The 17,552-nt window shown below is 41.1% G+C and overlaps 2 protein-coding genes across 3 annotated transcripts in view; both read left to right on the plus strand.

The window, feature by feature from the left end:
* Window positions 1–9,191, plus strand: part of LOC116688689 (constitutive coactivator of PPAR-gamma-like protein 1 homolog) — a 29,432-nt gene extending 20,241 nt beyond the window's left edge. The window contains exons 15-17 of the mRNA XM_032514877.1: window positions 4,600–4,738; window positions 4,827–4,923; window positions 7,747–9,191. Of these exons, the coding sequence (XP_032370768.1) occupies window positions 4,600–4,738; window positions 4,827–4,923; window positions 7,747–8,013 (503 nt within the window). The 3' untranslated portion in view covers window positions 8,014–9,191. The remainder of the gene's footprint in view (window positions 1–4,599; window positions 4,739–4,826; window positions 4,924–7,746) is intronic.
* A 1,485-nt stretch (window positions 9,192–10,676) lies between these two features.
* phf2 (PHD finger protein 2) overlaps window positions 10,677–17,552 on the plus strand; it is a 57,034-nt gene continuing 50,158 nt past the window's right edge. Inside the window, exon 1 of one of the 2 annotated variants that reach the window (XM_032514876.1) lies at window positions 10,677–11,128. In XM_032514876.1, the coding sequence (XP_032370767.1) occupies window positions 11,031–11,128 (98 nt within the window). In that variant the 5' untranslated portion in view covers window positions 10,677–11,030. The remainder of the gene's footprint in view (window positions 11,129–17,552) is intronic. The other variant, XM_032514875.1, reaches the window with a different exon arrangement.

Consider the following 17,552-nt stretch of genomic DNA (forward strand, 5'->3'; position numbering starts at 1 on the left):
TTTTGATCAATATTGTGATCACGATTATTATCACGATTGTTTGTTGATTTTAACCAAATAACTTTTATTGTCACATAGGGTATTTATAACTGCTTTCACATCCATATTATGCTACATTCTTCCTATGTTGAAGTTGTATAGACATACAGCTGTAATGAAAATTAGCTATCTGAAATAAATAGCGTAGGATATATATATTTTTTTAAATGTATCTCTGAAAAAGCTCCTTCACTTGTTTTCAACAAAAACTGATTAAAAGAGCTAGGAGAGAGGGAATGCGATAGACATGCTCACAGAGTGACGGCTGACTCATTATGAACGGGTCCAGCACGGGTCGAACGGTGGGTCAGTGAAGTTACACACGACGTGTGTATGAAATGTCTGTATCCTTCACTGCATTTTTATGAACTATAATATTCTGGCCGTGGGTCACATCTCTCGCCCAGGTCCATTAGGCTCCGTCTCACACGTAATTACTCTATGAACTGAAGTTAGTTGCATTCAATAACTTCTTCTGTGTTTTTTGCCATGGTGGCCGCAATAGCAGAGTTACCAACGGAAACACTGGTAAAAATACAGGTTTGCCTCTCAGGCTTAACAATATACAGCTGTGTTAATAACATAAAACTGTAGACAAATGTCAGAAGTGTGGACTGGCGCCGCTGTGTGGCAGGGCTGTGCGGAGAGTAAGAGGAGAGAGAGAGAGGAGAGATCCAACACAGGCACGGCTTTACAGAAGAAATGGGTCATGTAACGCAAAATTAAACCATATCCATATAAACAACATTGCAGCGGATGGGAGGACATTAGGTGGACCGGTGCGTCCTAGTGGAAAAATATTACTCGCGCCTTAGAGCTTACAGACACTAACTAGCACTGGTCACTGCTGTTGTCTGAAAAACAACACAGACGGGACAAAATGTTGCGTTTACTAGTAAACTGGTAAACCTTGAGAACGACGTATAACCGACTGCCGGCCGTCTGTTTTGGCATTTTCCTCTCGTTACTCTGTCCTCTGTGACTGTCTACATCTAGAAACTAAGCTGCGCGGTGCAGGGAACAACTCTGACTGGCACATGATCAGACAGTTCACGGAGCGGTAGATTGGTTTTGCAAAAAAACTGGAGCGTTTTATGAAATAGGGATAAAAAAATCGCTCGATCCTGCAAATTTGATTGTGGGGATCAAAATTTTATTAATTGTGCAGCCCTAATGTGTATGTTCAAAAGTAGTTTTAATTGTGCAACAGAAAACTGCGACTGGACAGATAGTCTAGCTAGCTATCTGGATTTACCCTGCAGAGATCTGAGGACCAGGTAACCATAGTCCTTAGAAAGGGTTACTGCTGTTGTTTTCCACATGGACCTCATGTTCCTATGTGTTTGTGTCTAAGTGACTGATGGGAACAACAATCTTTGACATTGGTTCAGTATTAAGAGAGATCTCTGCAAACAAGCTACAATGTAAGTTAATAGGACAATTGTATTTGTATTTACCTTCACAAAAGTGCTATTGTTGCTGACAACATTATGGAAAGGATTTCTAAGGAGGTCGAGCTTTCTGTTAAAGAGTAAGTATCCTTTTTTTAAACATAAAAACATCCACAAAATTACGTTTGCTAAGCCCACCAGACTCCATCTAATGGCGGTTTTCCACTGCATGGTATCTACTCGACTCGCCTCGACTCTACTCGCCTTTTTTGGTTTTCCATTACGAAAAAAGTCCCTGGGACCCGCTACCAGGTACTTTTTTTAGTACTACCTCAGTGAGGTTCCAAGCGAGCCGAGGCGATACCAAAGGTGACGTGGAAACCTGCAGACTGCTGGTTGGTCGAGAGAATCGTCACTCATGACTGCGTTTTTAGCAAACAAGAGTGCGTGTGTTTCTAAACAAACGGGACATTTAAAACAAATCTAGCCGGACACCGACAGATTATCCACTCTCTGCACTATTCTCACTTTTCAACTGTTCGGGCTACTAGCGGCTTCATGTCGTTTCCATATTGCACACTGTTACTTTAAAAAACAAGACATATATATATATATAAATAACAAAAGTTTTTATTTAGCTTTTCAAGTAGCGCATCAAACCCTCCAACCTTCCCGGTCTTCTTCCTCTGCACCCTGTGACAGTGTCCTCTGGGCTCTGCTGGCCCAGATACATCCCAGTCGTTGTCATAAGCCTCTCCGTGACTCTCATAAAGATTATACGAAGCCCAGTAGGTCAAGCCAGAGATCTCCCCGTCGGACTAGCCCACCAGACGTCTGCGGCGGCGATTTTGCAAAGCGTGAATGCTCTGGAACACAACAGTACACAGCAGACATGTTGGTGTGAATCATGGTTGCTAAAGTTCATGATTTTATATAGCGTATAGTAAATACTGACTGCGACGCTGAACACATGCAAATGTTAGCTAACGTTACCAGAAACTTAACTACCTTTTGTGTCGGCGAACAACCGTCATGTCAACGTCTGAACTCCGTCAGAATTCCCAAACTCCCGTTTTTTAGCGGTGATTTTTGTTGCTTCCTTCAGCTTCTTTTGAAACAAACATTTCTTCTGGCTGCGGCAGGTAGCCGACGTGCGTTTGAGTCGCGCTAAAATTACTCATCACGCGTTGCTAGGGTGACCAGCCACGCTGAGGCTTACTCATCTGCAATGGAAAACGGACGCAGAATGGGCCGAGGCGAGCTGATACCAGCAGTGGAAAAACGCCTTAAGGGACCGTTCTGTGTTTATGGAATGGACCAACGGAAGAAAATAAGGGAAGGACATAGGGCTGCAAAATTAATCGAATTTTACTCGCGATCACGATTTTGACTTCCCACGATCAAATTTGCGTGATCGAGCGATTAGTTTTTTTAAAGCGTCATTTCATTGAACGCTGAAGTTTTTTGCATAGCGCATCTACCGCTACTACCGTCTGATCATGAGCCAATCAGTTGTTCCCTGCACCGTGCAGCTTAGTTTCAAGATGTAGACAGTCACAGAGGACAGAGTAACGGGAGGAAAACTCAACACATAGTAGTTGGTTATACGTCGGTCTTTAGGTTTACCAGTTTAACAGTAAACGCAACACTTTGTCCCGTCTGTTGTTTTTCAGACAACAGCAGTGAGCAGTGCTAGTCGGTGCTAGTAGCGTCTGTTAGCATTTAGCTCCTCTAAGACGCACCGGTGCTAATGTCCTCGCATCCGCTGCAATGCTGTTATATGGATAAGGTTTAATTTTGCGTTACATGATCCATTTCGTCTGTAAAGCCGTGCCTGTGTTGGCTCTCTCTCTCGTCTCACTTTCCGCGCCCGGCCACACAGCACCGGTCCACACTTCTGACATTTGTCCACAGTTTAAATTTTTTATTAACACAGCTGTATATTGTTAAATATGAGGGGCAAACCTGTATTTGTACCAGTATTTCCGCGGGTAACTCTGCCATCGCGACCGCCACGGCAAAGAACACAGAAGTTATTGAATGCAACTAACTTTAGTTGGTAGAGTAACAGCATGTGAGACGGAGCTGCTGGACCTGGACCAGAGATGTGACCCATTGCGAGAATATCATAGTTCATAAAAATGCAGCGCAGTGAAGATACAGACGTTTCATACACACGTGTGTGTTCGCCATTCGACCCGTGCTGGACCCGTTCATAATGATCAGCCGTCTTTCTGTGAGTAGCGTCCATCACACTCCCTCTCTCAGTTATAAATAGCCTATGTGACGATAAAATTTGTGTTGGTTAAAATCTACAAATAATCGTGAGAATAATCGCAATCAAAATTTTGATTAAAATAATCGTGATTATCATTTTGGCCATAATCGTGCAGCCTTAGAAGCACATGTCTTTTTATTGTTTGCTGAGGGGAGGGTTACCCAACATTTTTTAGTCTGGGGTGGGGGATTTTACCATGTAGCTTTTAGGGCGTTTTCACACTGACAGCCTTTATTTCTGTTGAATCGAACTAGAGTTTGTTTGTCCCGCAGTTTGAGCTGATGTCTCCTGTAGTCAGGTAGTTTAGCAGTCTGAGCTAATGCCTCCTGTAGTCAGGTAGCTTAGCAGTCTGAGCTAATGTCTCCTTTAGTTAGTTAGCTTAGCAGTCTGAGCTAATGTCTACTGTAGTCAGTTAGGGAAGTGGGCTCTTCTCCGGTCTCTTCTCTGGGCCTTTTCCCCTTCGCAAAGAAACTTTCCAAAGACGTCTGTTTCTTACTCATTTTGCCGATTGTGGGTTCAATATTGGCGCGAAAGACGTAACCGAGAGAATAAATAAAAGGTTTTTCAAAATAAAAGATCGTTCAGACTCAGACAATACATAAAACAGAAATATTTAATTATTTCTTGTACGGCCCGGTACCAATTGGTCCCCCGGACCACCGGGGGTTGGGGACCACTGCCTAGTCCATATTTGTAGAAGTTTGTCAACATCTGTTTTTATCTAAAAAAAAAGAAAAATGACACTTCAATTTTATTTCTGAAAAATGGGATTGTCAAGCAGACAAACTGACCAATGAATATATAATAACAGATCCATACTTGGCATCTGTGTATCTATTCAGTATTTCCATGCGCACAGATTAACACCATTGTTTTTTCCTCCTCAACAAGGACTGCAGCGGATGTCGTCCCAGGGTGGGAAGCTGGAAATAGCTGGCACCGTGGTGGGCCAGTGGGCGGGAACCCGACGCGGCCGAGGGAGAGGAGGCTTCCTTGCTCAGGTGGTGTCTGTTGGTGGACCCGATCGAGGGTACGTACAGAAAGAAGATGAGATACAATTTAGCTGTCTCCTGTTATTTATTTGTAAACCATGTGGACTTGGGTTTGTTCTTCTGCAGCCGTCCCAGAGGTGTGATTTCCACGCCCGTCATTAGGACGTTTGGTCGGGGGGGCAGGTACCACGCTCGAGCCTTCAAGAGTCAGCTAACCTACCTGGTAAGTGAGTGAAGAAGCACTCTTCACATGGAAGACATGGGCCTTCACAATGCTCTTCTAATGATCTACAGAGACAGGTACAGCTCATCCCTGTTCCTTCACTAAGCGTAGAGATGGCTCCATGGTTAAGGTGTTGTCTTGTTGCATGTTATAACAGCGGAATGTTTAGCAGGTTTTCTCAGAGACCCCAAATTGAACCATACCATGCTGGTGGTGTCGTGTTTGAATAAGTCCATTTCACACAAAAGTACCACCAGTCACCTTTCCATAATGCTTTCAATGTTTAAATTCAGTGTTGTCACATTAATGGAAAGATAGTTTTGTTCCACCTTCTTCACAGCATCGCTTTAAGGTATTTGGTCTCAACTACTGCCAGAAAACGCTTTGTTCTCTCCACCATACATATAAAACCTTCCAGTGCTCAGTTTTCATTTGGTGACTTTTGATTGAATAAAGTCTTATTTCTTCATTGAAGTTTTCTGTAAAATAGCAATAAAGTCTCGTGAGCTTCTCGGGAAATTGTTAAATCACCATCTCACTCATTAGTAATATCCACAGCGAAGCTTATGGGGGTCTGGGTATTGGAAAATCTCAGCATTCACAGCAGTCTCTGGCTCTGCTGGCCTGGGGGGGTGCATAGTGGGCTCATGACCTCAACAAAAAATTATGTCAAGATTAAAATGTTTTTTGTTGTTGATTGAGTGGGTCTAGTCATGGGACGTATGGACCAGGGTGCCACAGGTGAAATGGACATTCCTAATAAACTGGGGAAAACCCAACATGTAGTAACCCTTTTTAGACCTGGGGGTTATCCATATTAATTGTGATGATGCTTCAACATAGACTGTATGGGCTTTACAAAGATTACTTACTTACAGCTGTTTGACTACACAACACATACCTATTGGATGAGCCGCCACACATTGGGTTTTGTTATTCTTTTTATTTTTATGCTATTTAAAACACGCAGCATATTTGTTGAGATGCATTTCCTTTCCCTGCTCTCACCACGCGTCTCTCTCTCTCTCACACACACACACACACACACACACACACACACAGCCGCTCCCTTCCATGCACACAGTGTCTGTCTCCTTGAAAATGAGAGTAGACGGCTGGCAAAATTCACAAGTTGACAAGAGGTTGGTATCTCCTGAACACTTTTACACAATCACTCTGAATACAACGTCGTCAGTGTGTTCATGTTGGAGACCCGACCCTTAGCAAACAAGCAATGGCGCCTGCTTTAGAAAGTGATCTAGTCGCAAGCGGTAAAATGCAGTTGGGTTGTCGAGGTCAAACACTATATGTAGCAGCTGTGAATCAAATAAACCTATTAAAAATAATGTTATGTCATTCATTTGTTTACAATATTTTCAGGCTTTAACCAGTGCTGCTCCAGTAGAAAGACAGGCTCAGGGAGAGGAAGAGCGAGATCCGAAGAAAGAGAGTAGGAGAGGAGGACAGCCTCCAACAGCGTGTTCCCCTCAGTTTTTGATACTTGTTTGTTTGATTGTAAGACCACCAGCAGTTTTTTTTTATCGGTGTTGCGCATCCTGAGTAGGGCAGCGCTATTACTCGTAATTTTGTTGAAATTGCAATATGAACCAGTGAAATGTCTATATCGCAGCATTTGTGAAACCATTCAGAAAGAAGTATTGTGGTGCTGCCGAGACGTCACAGCTGGGAAATCGTGTCCTACAGACTACAGAAAGAGAATCTTTGTTTGGTACAGGTCCTCGCAGAAATCACGCTATGATTAGGCTTGTTCAACATGAGCCAGGCCTGCCCAATGCATGCTGGGTAGCTTTGTGTCCGACTTAATCCCGACTTGCTCCGACGTCGTGCACATGTGGGCAATGGTAACCTTACAAGATGAAGGGGGCCGCAGCTTTGAGGTGCAGGCAGCGCAGCTGCTTTCCACCGACTGGAAGAGCCAGGGCATGCTGGGAAACGCCTGGTTCAGAATCGACTCAACATGATGACGTTTTATAAAAACATTTTTATTGGTTTTGAATGAGAGGGATTTTAATTGCTGTTAGTCTGATTTAAAGGTTTACTGTGTACAGAACATATGTTGTGTGGCTGATAGTGACGTTTACAAATCGGAGAGACTAAAGAGCAGATTACAGATCATCTCCAGTCTGGAGACTGTGTACCAGCTGAAATTTGGGTCTGATAACATTTTATTCATTCAGAATTGAGCCTAATAGGATGTGAATGATTCTGTGACTTCCTGTGCAGCCTTTTTTGCCACCACCTCCGTCTACTGTTGCCTTCTCTAGTTTACTTTACAGGCAAGGCGCAGCTCATCTCCAAAGAGCCTAATGTTTTAAGTTAAAAAAATGTCAATGACAGTAAGAACAATGATACAAAAATTATCATTCCGGGCGCCTGGGTAGCTCACATGGTAGAGCATGCACCCATATATACAGGTTTATTCCTTGACGGAGCAGCCGCAGGTTCAACGCCACCCTGCGGCCCTTTGCTGCATGTTGTTCCCCCTCTCTCTCCCGCTTTCATGTCAGCTGTCTCATATAAATAAATGCCTAAAATACCCAAAAATAATCTAAAAATGAAAAAGGATCATTCCTCCCAATATCATGAATTATCGGAATATCAGTCCAAATAATCCCAATTAAATATTTCCTTCATATGGTGCAGCCCCACTCTTGAGTCTTTGCTGGGCCCGTTCAATGATTGCTGTGGTGTTGGGACCAGGAGACCAGTAGAGGACTTACAGCCCACATCTGGATGTCGCATATGATTAAGTCACTGTTTGCCACCAGTATGAAAATATGTCTTATCTTTCATTTGTACCAGAGTAAGCCTGCTCATAAGTCTGGACATGGTGCAGTGAAGGAGCAAAAGAAGCCCAATGCAGAGGAGAGGAAACCCTCCAGTGCACCGCGCGTCGGCTCAACCACGGAGAACGGCGTGAAGAACAAGGAGCCCGAGCGGCTGAATGGAGCCGAGGAGGAACACAGTGCTCTCATCCAGCCTGAAAGTGCCTTTAGCAGTGACTCCAAGACGTGCAATTCTAATTCTCACTTAAATGCACTACATGTAGACAGCGGCTGCCATAGATAGATGAAGGTCTGGAGGCCGCTTTCTTAGAAAAGAAAAAAAGTATGCCTATTTTTCTAAAGTGGGTCAAGGATGAAAGATGGAACAGGGTTAAGATATCTGGAAACTTGAGTCTACAGTCAATGCACCTTTCTCCTGTGAGCTAGAGGAAAGATGAAATGTGAATTCCTCTCAGTAAACACCAGGTGTTAGTTTAGGGGTTGTTCACGCCATCGCCACGATTTCTACATGTCTATAAGTATGAGACTTTTCTTTCATTAGAACAGTAAAGCTCCAACAAGCTTTCATCTGGAAGAGTTCTTATGGTTGATGCATCACCATGGGACTGTAGGGATTTTTTTGTTTTGTTCGTTAACTGCTAAATGAAAACCCAAAACGTATAACGATGGAAAACAAAGTGTAACACATTGACGCCATAGTCACCACTTTGGGTTCCAGATGGTATTGAAGCAACTTTGTCCATGCCATTCCATTTAGCTGTAAGGGACATGTTCTCTCTCGCCTTGGTTTCTGTAGTCAGATGAGCAGCTGTAGTATTACAGTTTATACAAAAGCCTTGTGCATGGTTCAGAGTTTCAGAAGTGTGTAGTTATGCATGTTTCTTCCATCTTTCACACGTCCTGTGGCCATTAATGACAAACGGCTGATATCAGTGATGGCCCCCCTAACATGGGTTAACTGTTAGTAGAACATTTGTTCTGACCTCGATTCTTTTGGTGACCTCTGTTGAATTAGTATATCCACAAACTATTGTTCTCTGTTGCCGTTTTCTTTGTTAGTCACATATCTAAAAGAAATCACATAAAAAGCTTGGATGGAAATCCCCTCTTTGTAGCTGAAAGCATCGTGCTCCACTTACCGTTCATTCATTGCTTTAGCTGTCAGCCAGTCATGAATTGTAAGATTGTTTTCACACTCATACTACTACACCACAAGCATCTTTTTATATTTGAATTCATTCTCCTTTTCAGCTTTTCATCTTCCAGTAATGATCAGTCCCTGCTTGAGCTGCCTATATAGCTTACCTTTTTATGAGAGTTGATCATTTTCTTCCTAACTCATGGATTGTAAAAAAAAAAAAGAACTGCGATTGGCTTTGATTGAATATTGATGGATTGTGGCATGGTGTATTTGAAGGCTACTTGGCTACAATGCTTAATAAAACTATATTCTTTTAGTACCAGTTGTTGGTTGTTTATTTATCCTTCTTCATACTGTAACAGCATGAAGGAATTCACATTTGACCTTGTCCCTGCTCACTGACTTTCTGCATAATCAAATCCTGCATTTATTTTTAAAAGCAGTCAAGTGAGCAAATGCCAACAGGCCACATACATAAGCTTTTTGGAAATGGACCAAGTAAGACAGAAGTTGTACAAGCATTTTGTGAGAAAAAAACAGGTAAATGTCCCACAAATTGCAACAGAAAATCTGACATGCTTATCACTCATAAATGTGTACTCTATAACAAAAAGTCCTAAGCTTGAGACATTGCAGCTGGTTTGTGGCTGCTGGTAACAGTGTTCTCGCTCAATACTGGACTGCATGTTTCAAAAGATGGGAAAGACTTTGGTTCACAGTTACTTAGAACCCAATGCAGGGGACGATAGGGTCCAAGTTGAAAATGACTGATGCAAATTAGCACCTATTAGACAAGGCCTCATTTGCATAATTAAACTAAAGTTTAGAAAACTTGTAATATAAAATAGTATTGTGTAATCAACTGGGGAAGTTCCATGGAGATATCTGTCTGTTCAAATATTTTCCCTATTCACGTGCAGCGTCTCCCCTTAACCTGGGGTGCATGGGAAACTGGCATTACTGATTTCAGTATTTTTCAATACTTTCCACTACTTGGATTTCTAAGAACTTTTTATATGTTATAGAGGAGACTTTTGTGAGACTAGATCACTTGGAGAAAGTTCCTGTTACAACTTTTGTGTGGCCATGGAGGATTCGTTTTGACCAATCAATTAGATAATTGAAAAAATCTGTCAAATTGTCTTTCAGTATTGTAATGCCTCTGCATGTGAATGAATGCAACCCTGCATGAATGTAAGATGTGACGGTCATTTTCCAGTCAGTATTCAGGGCCTAAGACCAAGATTGTTTAACTAAAGCCACCAACTGTAGCCAACTTACCACAACACAGTCTACATTATAATTTGTATTTGTTATTGAACTATATAAAACTGCATGTCTAGAAACACCAGCCTCAACCTGCGTGTAATGTTGATATGATCCAAGACCTGAGCCTGTGCTCCTGTGACAAGACACACTTATGTTTGACTCAATGTACTTAAGCACATTGAGTCATATGTCTTAATCTAATAATATGAAATGCTTAATAATATATGTTAAATACAATTTAATATACATTATAGCACTTTAGATTATTATTTTTTAAACATTTTAAATTATTAAATATTGAAATGTATTAAAAAATGATTACAATTTGATATCACGTAAACGTAATTTTGTCACAGTTAAGGAATCTGCTCTGAGCTGATGACAGAATGGGATTTTTTTGAATTTTTTCTAAAAACAATAATCAGCCTAACTGCTAATAAAGGCTTTTTATGTTGCCTGTATATAGCTACATTGTGTATTAATCCGATCATTCATTCATCTGATTTGAGCTCCGCTTGTTTAAACCTGCCTGACGTAACGTTCCCTCTATTTATTTATTTATTTATTTAGCAACGACATCGAGGCTACATTTTCTTCTGGCTGCTAATATGACCGCCTCGGTGCCGTGCAGTCACCAGGGGGCATGCACATAGTAGTAATACTAATAATAATAAGACGAAAAATGCATTTCAGGAAAGCCTGCTACGACGAGCCTCCATCGTTTCAACCACACGCCGTGGTGTGATGGAGATGTGCGTTTAGGTCCATGTGTCCGGCGGGTCTGCCCCTGGTTTTTTTTCTGGGGAAGATCATATTGGATCATATTGTTTGCAGGACGTTGTTCCTCCTGCAGCCCCCCCAGTCTATCCCGACGTAGTTGTGAATTGAACATGGCGACTGTACCAGTATATTGCATCTGCAGATTACCTTACGACGTGACCCAGTTTATGATCGAGTGTGATGCCTGCAAGGACTGGTTCCACGGCAGGTAAGGCTAGATTGCTCACCGGGGTGTTTTTGTGGCGGTTTGCATTTGTTTAAAACAAACAAAAATGGCGAGGTCTCGGTGCGTTTGACAGCTTTGTGGCTCTCAGTCGCCCGTCTACATCTGAAGAGAGGCCGCTTGGAGAAGAAGAAGAAGGCGGAGTTAAGCATAGCCGATCGGGGTTGTGACATTTTTTCGCGAATAACACAAAACGGATTCCCCTTATAAAAAGTTTTGGTGGTTTATAGAGTGATTTCGGCGCGGGCGTCGTCTATTAATCGCACGTATGGTCGGTATTTAATGTCCCCGCAGAGCCCCAACTAAACCGTCCCCGTAGCGAGCGGAGGGCAGCGGGGGAAGTCTCGGCACACTCGCTGCTCATTTGTCTCACATCTCCCCTCTTCATAGCCGCTGCGGGCCGATATTTACGTATATTGTTTGTAAATGTTGTTCTCAGAGCTTTCACCGGGTGTTTTTACAGAGTACGGTCGAAAATCACGACCCCAGTGTCAGTCTGAGCTCAGCCCCGCGCAGCCTTCCTGCCAGTCGGGCAGCAGCTATGGCTGACAATAGCCCGTAACGTTACTGGAAGCCCTGAATGTTAAGCGGGGGAACGAATATACTTATAAATGTTTACAGAGAAGGTTTGGCAGTACTTTAAGCTAAAGCTAATGGATATGTTGTTTTACTTCGATTAAACGGGGACGTATCGTCCGCCGCCACTCATCACTTTCCCCGCCGTACTTAAGCTGTAATGATCCCTGTTATGACCATCACATTAGATTCCCTCCTGTTTGTCTAGCTTGTGCTTGCTACACAAGTCTGTCCCTGCACTCGTCTTTGTTTTGCCATGTTTCCTGCTGTTCGGTTGCACTCTCCTTGTCTGAGATCATTCATTAATTGTGTTTCGCTTGGTGTATAACCCCTTCAGAGCAATGGACAGTATTTACGCGCCTGAACGTTAACCCTTTAATGCTTCCCGAGGCTGCTTCTGGGCTGTATGCAGCTTTATCAAATTTTGCGCTGGTGAATGAAATGCTGGGGATAGCCATGACCTCCAGTCACGCATCAACATTATGAAAAAAGATCTATCTTTAAATTTAGACCCTAAATGTCCCCATTTTAGCTTGGTGCAGCGTACTATGTCATTCGTATACAGGAGGGAATTCTATGTGTTCACATCTAAAAGGTTACACAATTGTTTTATTGTTTTCTTGACAAAAGAAAGGTGTGTTTTAATAGTTTCCCTGCAATCATTCAGGATCCTGCATGAACTAGACATCTATTACGGCAAAATAAAATAAATTCCAGTCAAATAAAATGTCAGTAGTATTTTGTTTAAGATGTAGTCACTAAAAATGATGTTATGGTATTATTTGTCATAAGCATAATTGTGATAACACAGATGGTAACATGTTCAAAAGGATTGCAGTGAACCAATGACGGTACCCTGGGGGATCCCACAGCATGACGTAGAGCTGTTCATCTTCCTCTATAATACCATTAGAAGTTCATTTATATATATATATATATATATATATATATATATATATATATATATATATATATATATATATATATATATACACATGAATATTTAATGCTCAAATTCAGCCTATTATTTGTATTTAATACACTCCCCAGGTATATGCCTTGCCAATGACAGTATTAGCTTGTAGTTGTTGTTATGGCCTACATGCTATCTGCAAGCGTGCTTCCAACATTACTCCAGAAGGGGCAATTACATCATGGAGCATTGTATTTCTGGCAAATTGCTTTGTTTGCCTTCATTTTCATCCACAAGCACACAGTGTTGCAATTAGCTAAGCGACCCTGTTGTAAAGGCTAACAGTCGTCGGTTAGCACAATGACAACATGTTTAAAAGCACAGCTAAAATGTTGTAAATATAGTAACATTAGTGTTAGCCACCATGCTAACGGCATTGATAACTATGCCCAACGGTGCTGTCACTACTATTTTAGTGGTTTATTAGAAAACAGTTTCTTACAGATTGTCATTGTAATGAGAATACAGCTTTTAGAAGGACGATTCCGACGCAAAATGAATCTAGGGGTTAATAACACATGGGTGTCAAGTCAACTGTTCTCCGGGATATGTTTTCATGCTAATCGAATGTAAACAGTTTTAGCGCAAACCGCTAATTAGCTTGTAACGCTAGTACTTGGGGCACTGGTAAGTTAAAAAGAAATTGCTAATTCTATACTAATGAGGCTGAAAATAACACTCTACTTCAACGGTAGCATAATGACGGTCCCTACATGTAAACCCAAGCATTGAGAACTTTGTAAGCGTACAGACAGTTTATTAAAACAATAGATTATAAAGACTTTGGTTTACTTGTAGGGACCCTCATGCTAGTTAGAACAAGCTTATTCATGATGTGTGCCAGGGCCTTAAGATCTCACAATGCCTTGTGTTGCACACTCCCGCTAACTTTGTTGCTCATCAGATTTGACGTGACAAAAGCATTGTCTTTAACATTAGCCAACACATTTGGAAAAAAAAACACCTTTTGAATAGTAATTTCCAAATGTTTTTTTTTTTTTTACTATTGGATTTATATTCAGCTTCAAGTAGTCATTTAAGCAGCCCTAGTATTATTTGTCAAGCAAATATCAAGTGGGTAGTTTGTTTGGTGGGAAATTAGGATTTTGCTAGTTGTAAGAAGATATAATAACACATGTTGTAATGAACATGTAGTAGTAATGTTACTTCACTACCAAAATTATGTAACAATCAAATATTTTGGAGAACATGCTTATTTGCTGGCCTAGAATCAGATCAGAAGCCTGTATCCGTTTTTCTTTGTGTCTAGTACTTCACAAAAACACACCGCCCAGCTCCATCAAAAGTGACAGAGGACTCTTTGCCACAACTTGTAAGCTTTACAGCTCAGAGTCATGTTTGTGTGGGCCTGTTGAAGTCGCAGCAGTGTTAAGCAGAGACCTTTTGAGATGCTGCTTGCAGTTGTTGTGCCCAGCTGTTGTTGATCAGGAAATAGTTTTAACTGTCCAGAAAACCACAATGTCTTATTTTTACTGTGCATTCGACACACTGGTTGAGCTCATGTTGAGTGAACAGTCCAACATTCACATACAGTAAAACTGCTTTTGCAGTTGTTGGACTTCTGAAGCTGCATTAGTCCATATGTTTCTACATTGTATGAATGTGTATAATGTAAAAGGGGTCAAACCCCCACATTATTGTTATGATATGTCATGGATATTGTCCAACTCTAATTTGAGCTCATTGTTTTATTCTGGGTTTTGTCTAACATCAACCTATTTAACTAAAGCAACACACAATCTCTAAAGGACTATGCCGTTTGCAACAGTGCTAGCTGGGGAGGAAGTCAATTATCTGGCAGCTAAAGAGCCAAGCAACAGCTGAGGGAGAGTAAATACCATAGAGCCTGACCCATAAATTGGTTGACTGATACATTATTATCTGCCAGGATTAGCTCATAACCATAGACTGTCTATTAATGATCAGCGCATGTGTGAGGTTACCCATTGCTATGAGTTATCAAGTTTGCCGTTACGGGCGCAGCCAACCTGGTTGCTGATGTGATGATTTTAGACAAGAGGGAGGAGTGAGGGAACAGCCCTTACACTCTACGTTACATTACACACTTTCACTGTCAGTCACATCATAGCCACGCCCTAAAACACCCCCTGCTTTATCGCAGATTTTAAAATCAACAAGACCATAATTCAAAAAATGATCATCATTCTGTGTTGCAGAAGCGATTAAGACCATAAACTCATTATGAAAATGTTGACTGAGGTAATAAACAGACAGTTAAAGAAGTGGACCAACAGATCCCGTTGGTCTGGACGGAGACCAGTGAAGGAAAATAGAAGCACTTTTCCGGTGATGGCTAGGCGTTACTGCACAGCCTCCAACTGAGCTTGACAACATAGTTAAGATGTGGGCAACGTGTCTGAAAGATGTAAGTCTTCTGGTGGCTCTGCCAAGAGAAATCTCAATCATTCCTAATCAGCAGAGACGGAAAGCATAGGAATATCTTAGGAGATAACATAGGCCCAGGCTAATTACTGTTAACTAACATGCTAGATATCGTTAGTAATTAAACTTGAACAGCTGATGTTAGTCAAAACTGTCTGCGTGCTTCTCCTGGCAATACGTGATTTGTCAACTACGCGACAGCAAGTGGCGTGGTTATGACACAATCATTCTATTTTTACAAAAATGTCTGCTACGGAGCCATAACGTGAGCTACAAGGTAATGGAGGCTTTTATACATTTTCATGTTTCTTTAGAAATAAACAACGGACAAACAGTCTTGAAACGCCTCATATGTAAAGTTATTCACTGTCAAAGTGGCGCCAAAATGAATGGCAGTCAATGGAATGCTAACTGCAGATGATGGCTTTGTTGCATTAAAATGGCCCCATGGTAGCTACACTTAGAGAGGAGAGGCTTACTCCCTTGGTAATAAATCAAGTGAGAAGTGGGTCACTTTCTCACAGACTTCTACAGGAATTAAATTCCTTTTGCAACCGCACGTGTCGACCCTGCCGGAATTGAGATAGAATGCAGGGCTAAGGAGTCGCCCCCTGCAGGAATTCACATAGAATGCAGGTTTAAGGTGTTTCCCCTTGCTGGAATTCCAAGAGTGTATGGCTGTGACCTGGAGCGTCCCATGTCATGCCGTCCCGCCTGTTGCCGTCCCTGAGCTTCTACTTTTCAAAATAAATGTCCGTCTATAAAATAAATGCAGATTATAGGCAAACTAAAAAAGTGCTTCTGCCGTCCCACCTGCTGCTGTCCCCGAGCTTCTACTTTTCAAAATAAAATACTAATAATAATAATAAAATATCTCTTACTTTTACTTTTCAAAGTAAAAGCTTGTGTCAACTATCATGCTAATAAATAAAATACTTGAAATATTTGGTGTTTTTTTTAACTAAACAGTAACGTCAATCATGCAAATGAATAAAATACTTTAAAAATGTCTACAAGATAAATGCAGACTATCATACCAACGTCTATAAAATAAATGCAGATTATAGGCAAATTTTAAAAAAAAAAGTTCTGCCATCCCGCCTGGTGCCATCCCAGAGCTTCTACTTTTCAACATAAAAGCTTGCATCTGGAATAAAATACTTTAAACAATAGCTCTCTTACTTTTCAAAGTAAAAGCTCGCTTCGGCTATCATGCTAATGAATAAAATACTTAAAAAAATATTTCCGTCTGTAAAATAAATGCAGATTATAGGCAAACTAAAAAAATCTTTCTATGGCTGTAACCTGGAGCCTCCCATCTCATGCCCTCTCGCCATGCTGATAAACAATTGTATTTGCAACAATGTCCCAGTGAAGTGTTAAAACAATATAGAATATAAAAATAAAAAGTGTCTTGGAAAGGGTGTAACATATTTATTTGTATTCTTGTTGTGTGTGCAAATCCTTATCACTCCTCAAGAAATCCTGCCGTTAGTTGGCAGAAATGGCTGCGTCGCTGATGCAGGTTTTATCAAATGTACGTTAACGTACGCACAACAATAACATCCAGAAATGAGCAAACTATATGTATGGTTAAAATTGTTACTTTAACAATTTTTCAACGTTTTTCAATTGATTGCAACAAGCGTGGTCACGAACTTACCAGGGACTTTAAGATACCAGATTTCTCTGACAAAATCCGGGGACATTTTTTTTTTCCAGAAGCGTATATAACTCCAAAACACGTAATGTTTTTATTTTTGTAAATCTTAAAACGGGGACACTAGACCTAGAGCTGTTCTCATTAGGGGCTGAGCCCCCCTAAAGGTCTGATCCTAGAATAACCCCTGCTGCTACTTCATACTTGTAGCTAGTCCACTGCACCTCAGAGGGGAATGTTGTAATGTTTACTGAACTACATTTATCTGACAGCTTTAGTTTTATTGCTTCAGGCTTGTTTCTGCAACAACTCATTATAATTGGATACAATAAATTTACAATAAATTTCCCTATTGAGGAAAAAGTTTCCTTTGACATTAATGCAGTATTAAACGAGATCGCTGCAGTCGGCAGCAGAGAAACAAGCTACAATGTAAGTTAATAGGATAATTGTCCAGCTTGTATTTACGTTCATAAAAATGCTCATTTTGCTACTGACAGGCTCAGTAGCAAAATGAGCTACTGACAACATTATGGAAAGGATTTCTAAGGAGGTCGACCTTTCTGTTAAAGATTAAGATCATTTTTTGAAACATAACAGTCCACAAAATTGTGTTCGCTAAACCCACCAGACTCCATGTAAATAATCAGTAATTTTATCATGCTAAAATACGGCATTTTAAAACATCTCTGATCTCTGAGCAGCGCTGGCTCTGGCTGTATTGAGCAACTATCGGCTACGTTTGGTCAATGTTTTCTTTCTTTCATTCCAATTTC

This window comes from Etheostoma spectabile, chromosome 4, assembly GCF_008692095.1.
Source record: "Etheostoma spectabile isolate EspeVRDwgs_2016 chromosome 4, UIUC_Espe_1.0, whole genome shotgun sequence".
Lineage (NCBI taxonomy): Eukaryota > Metazoa > Chordata > Actinopteri > Perciformes > Percidae > Etheostoma > Etheostoma spectabile.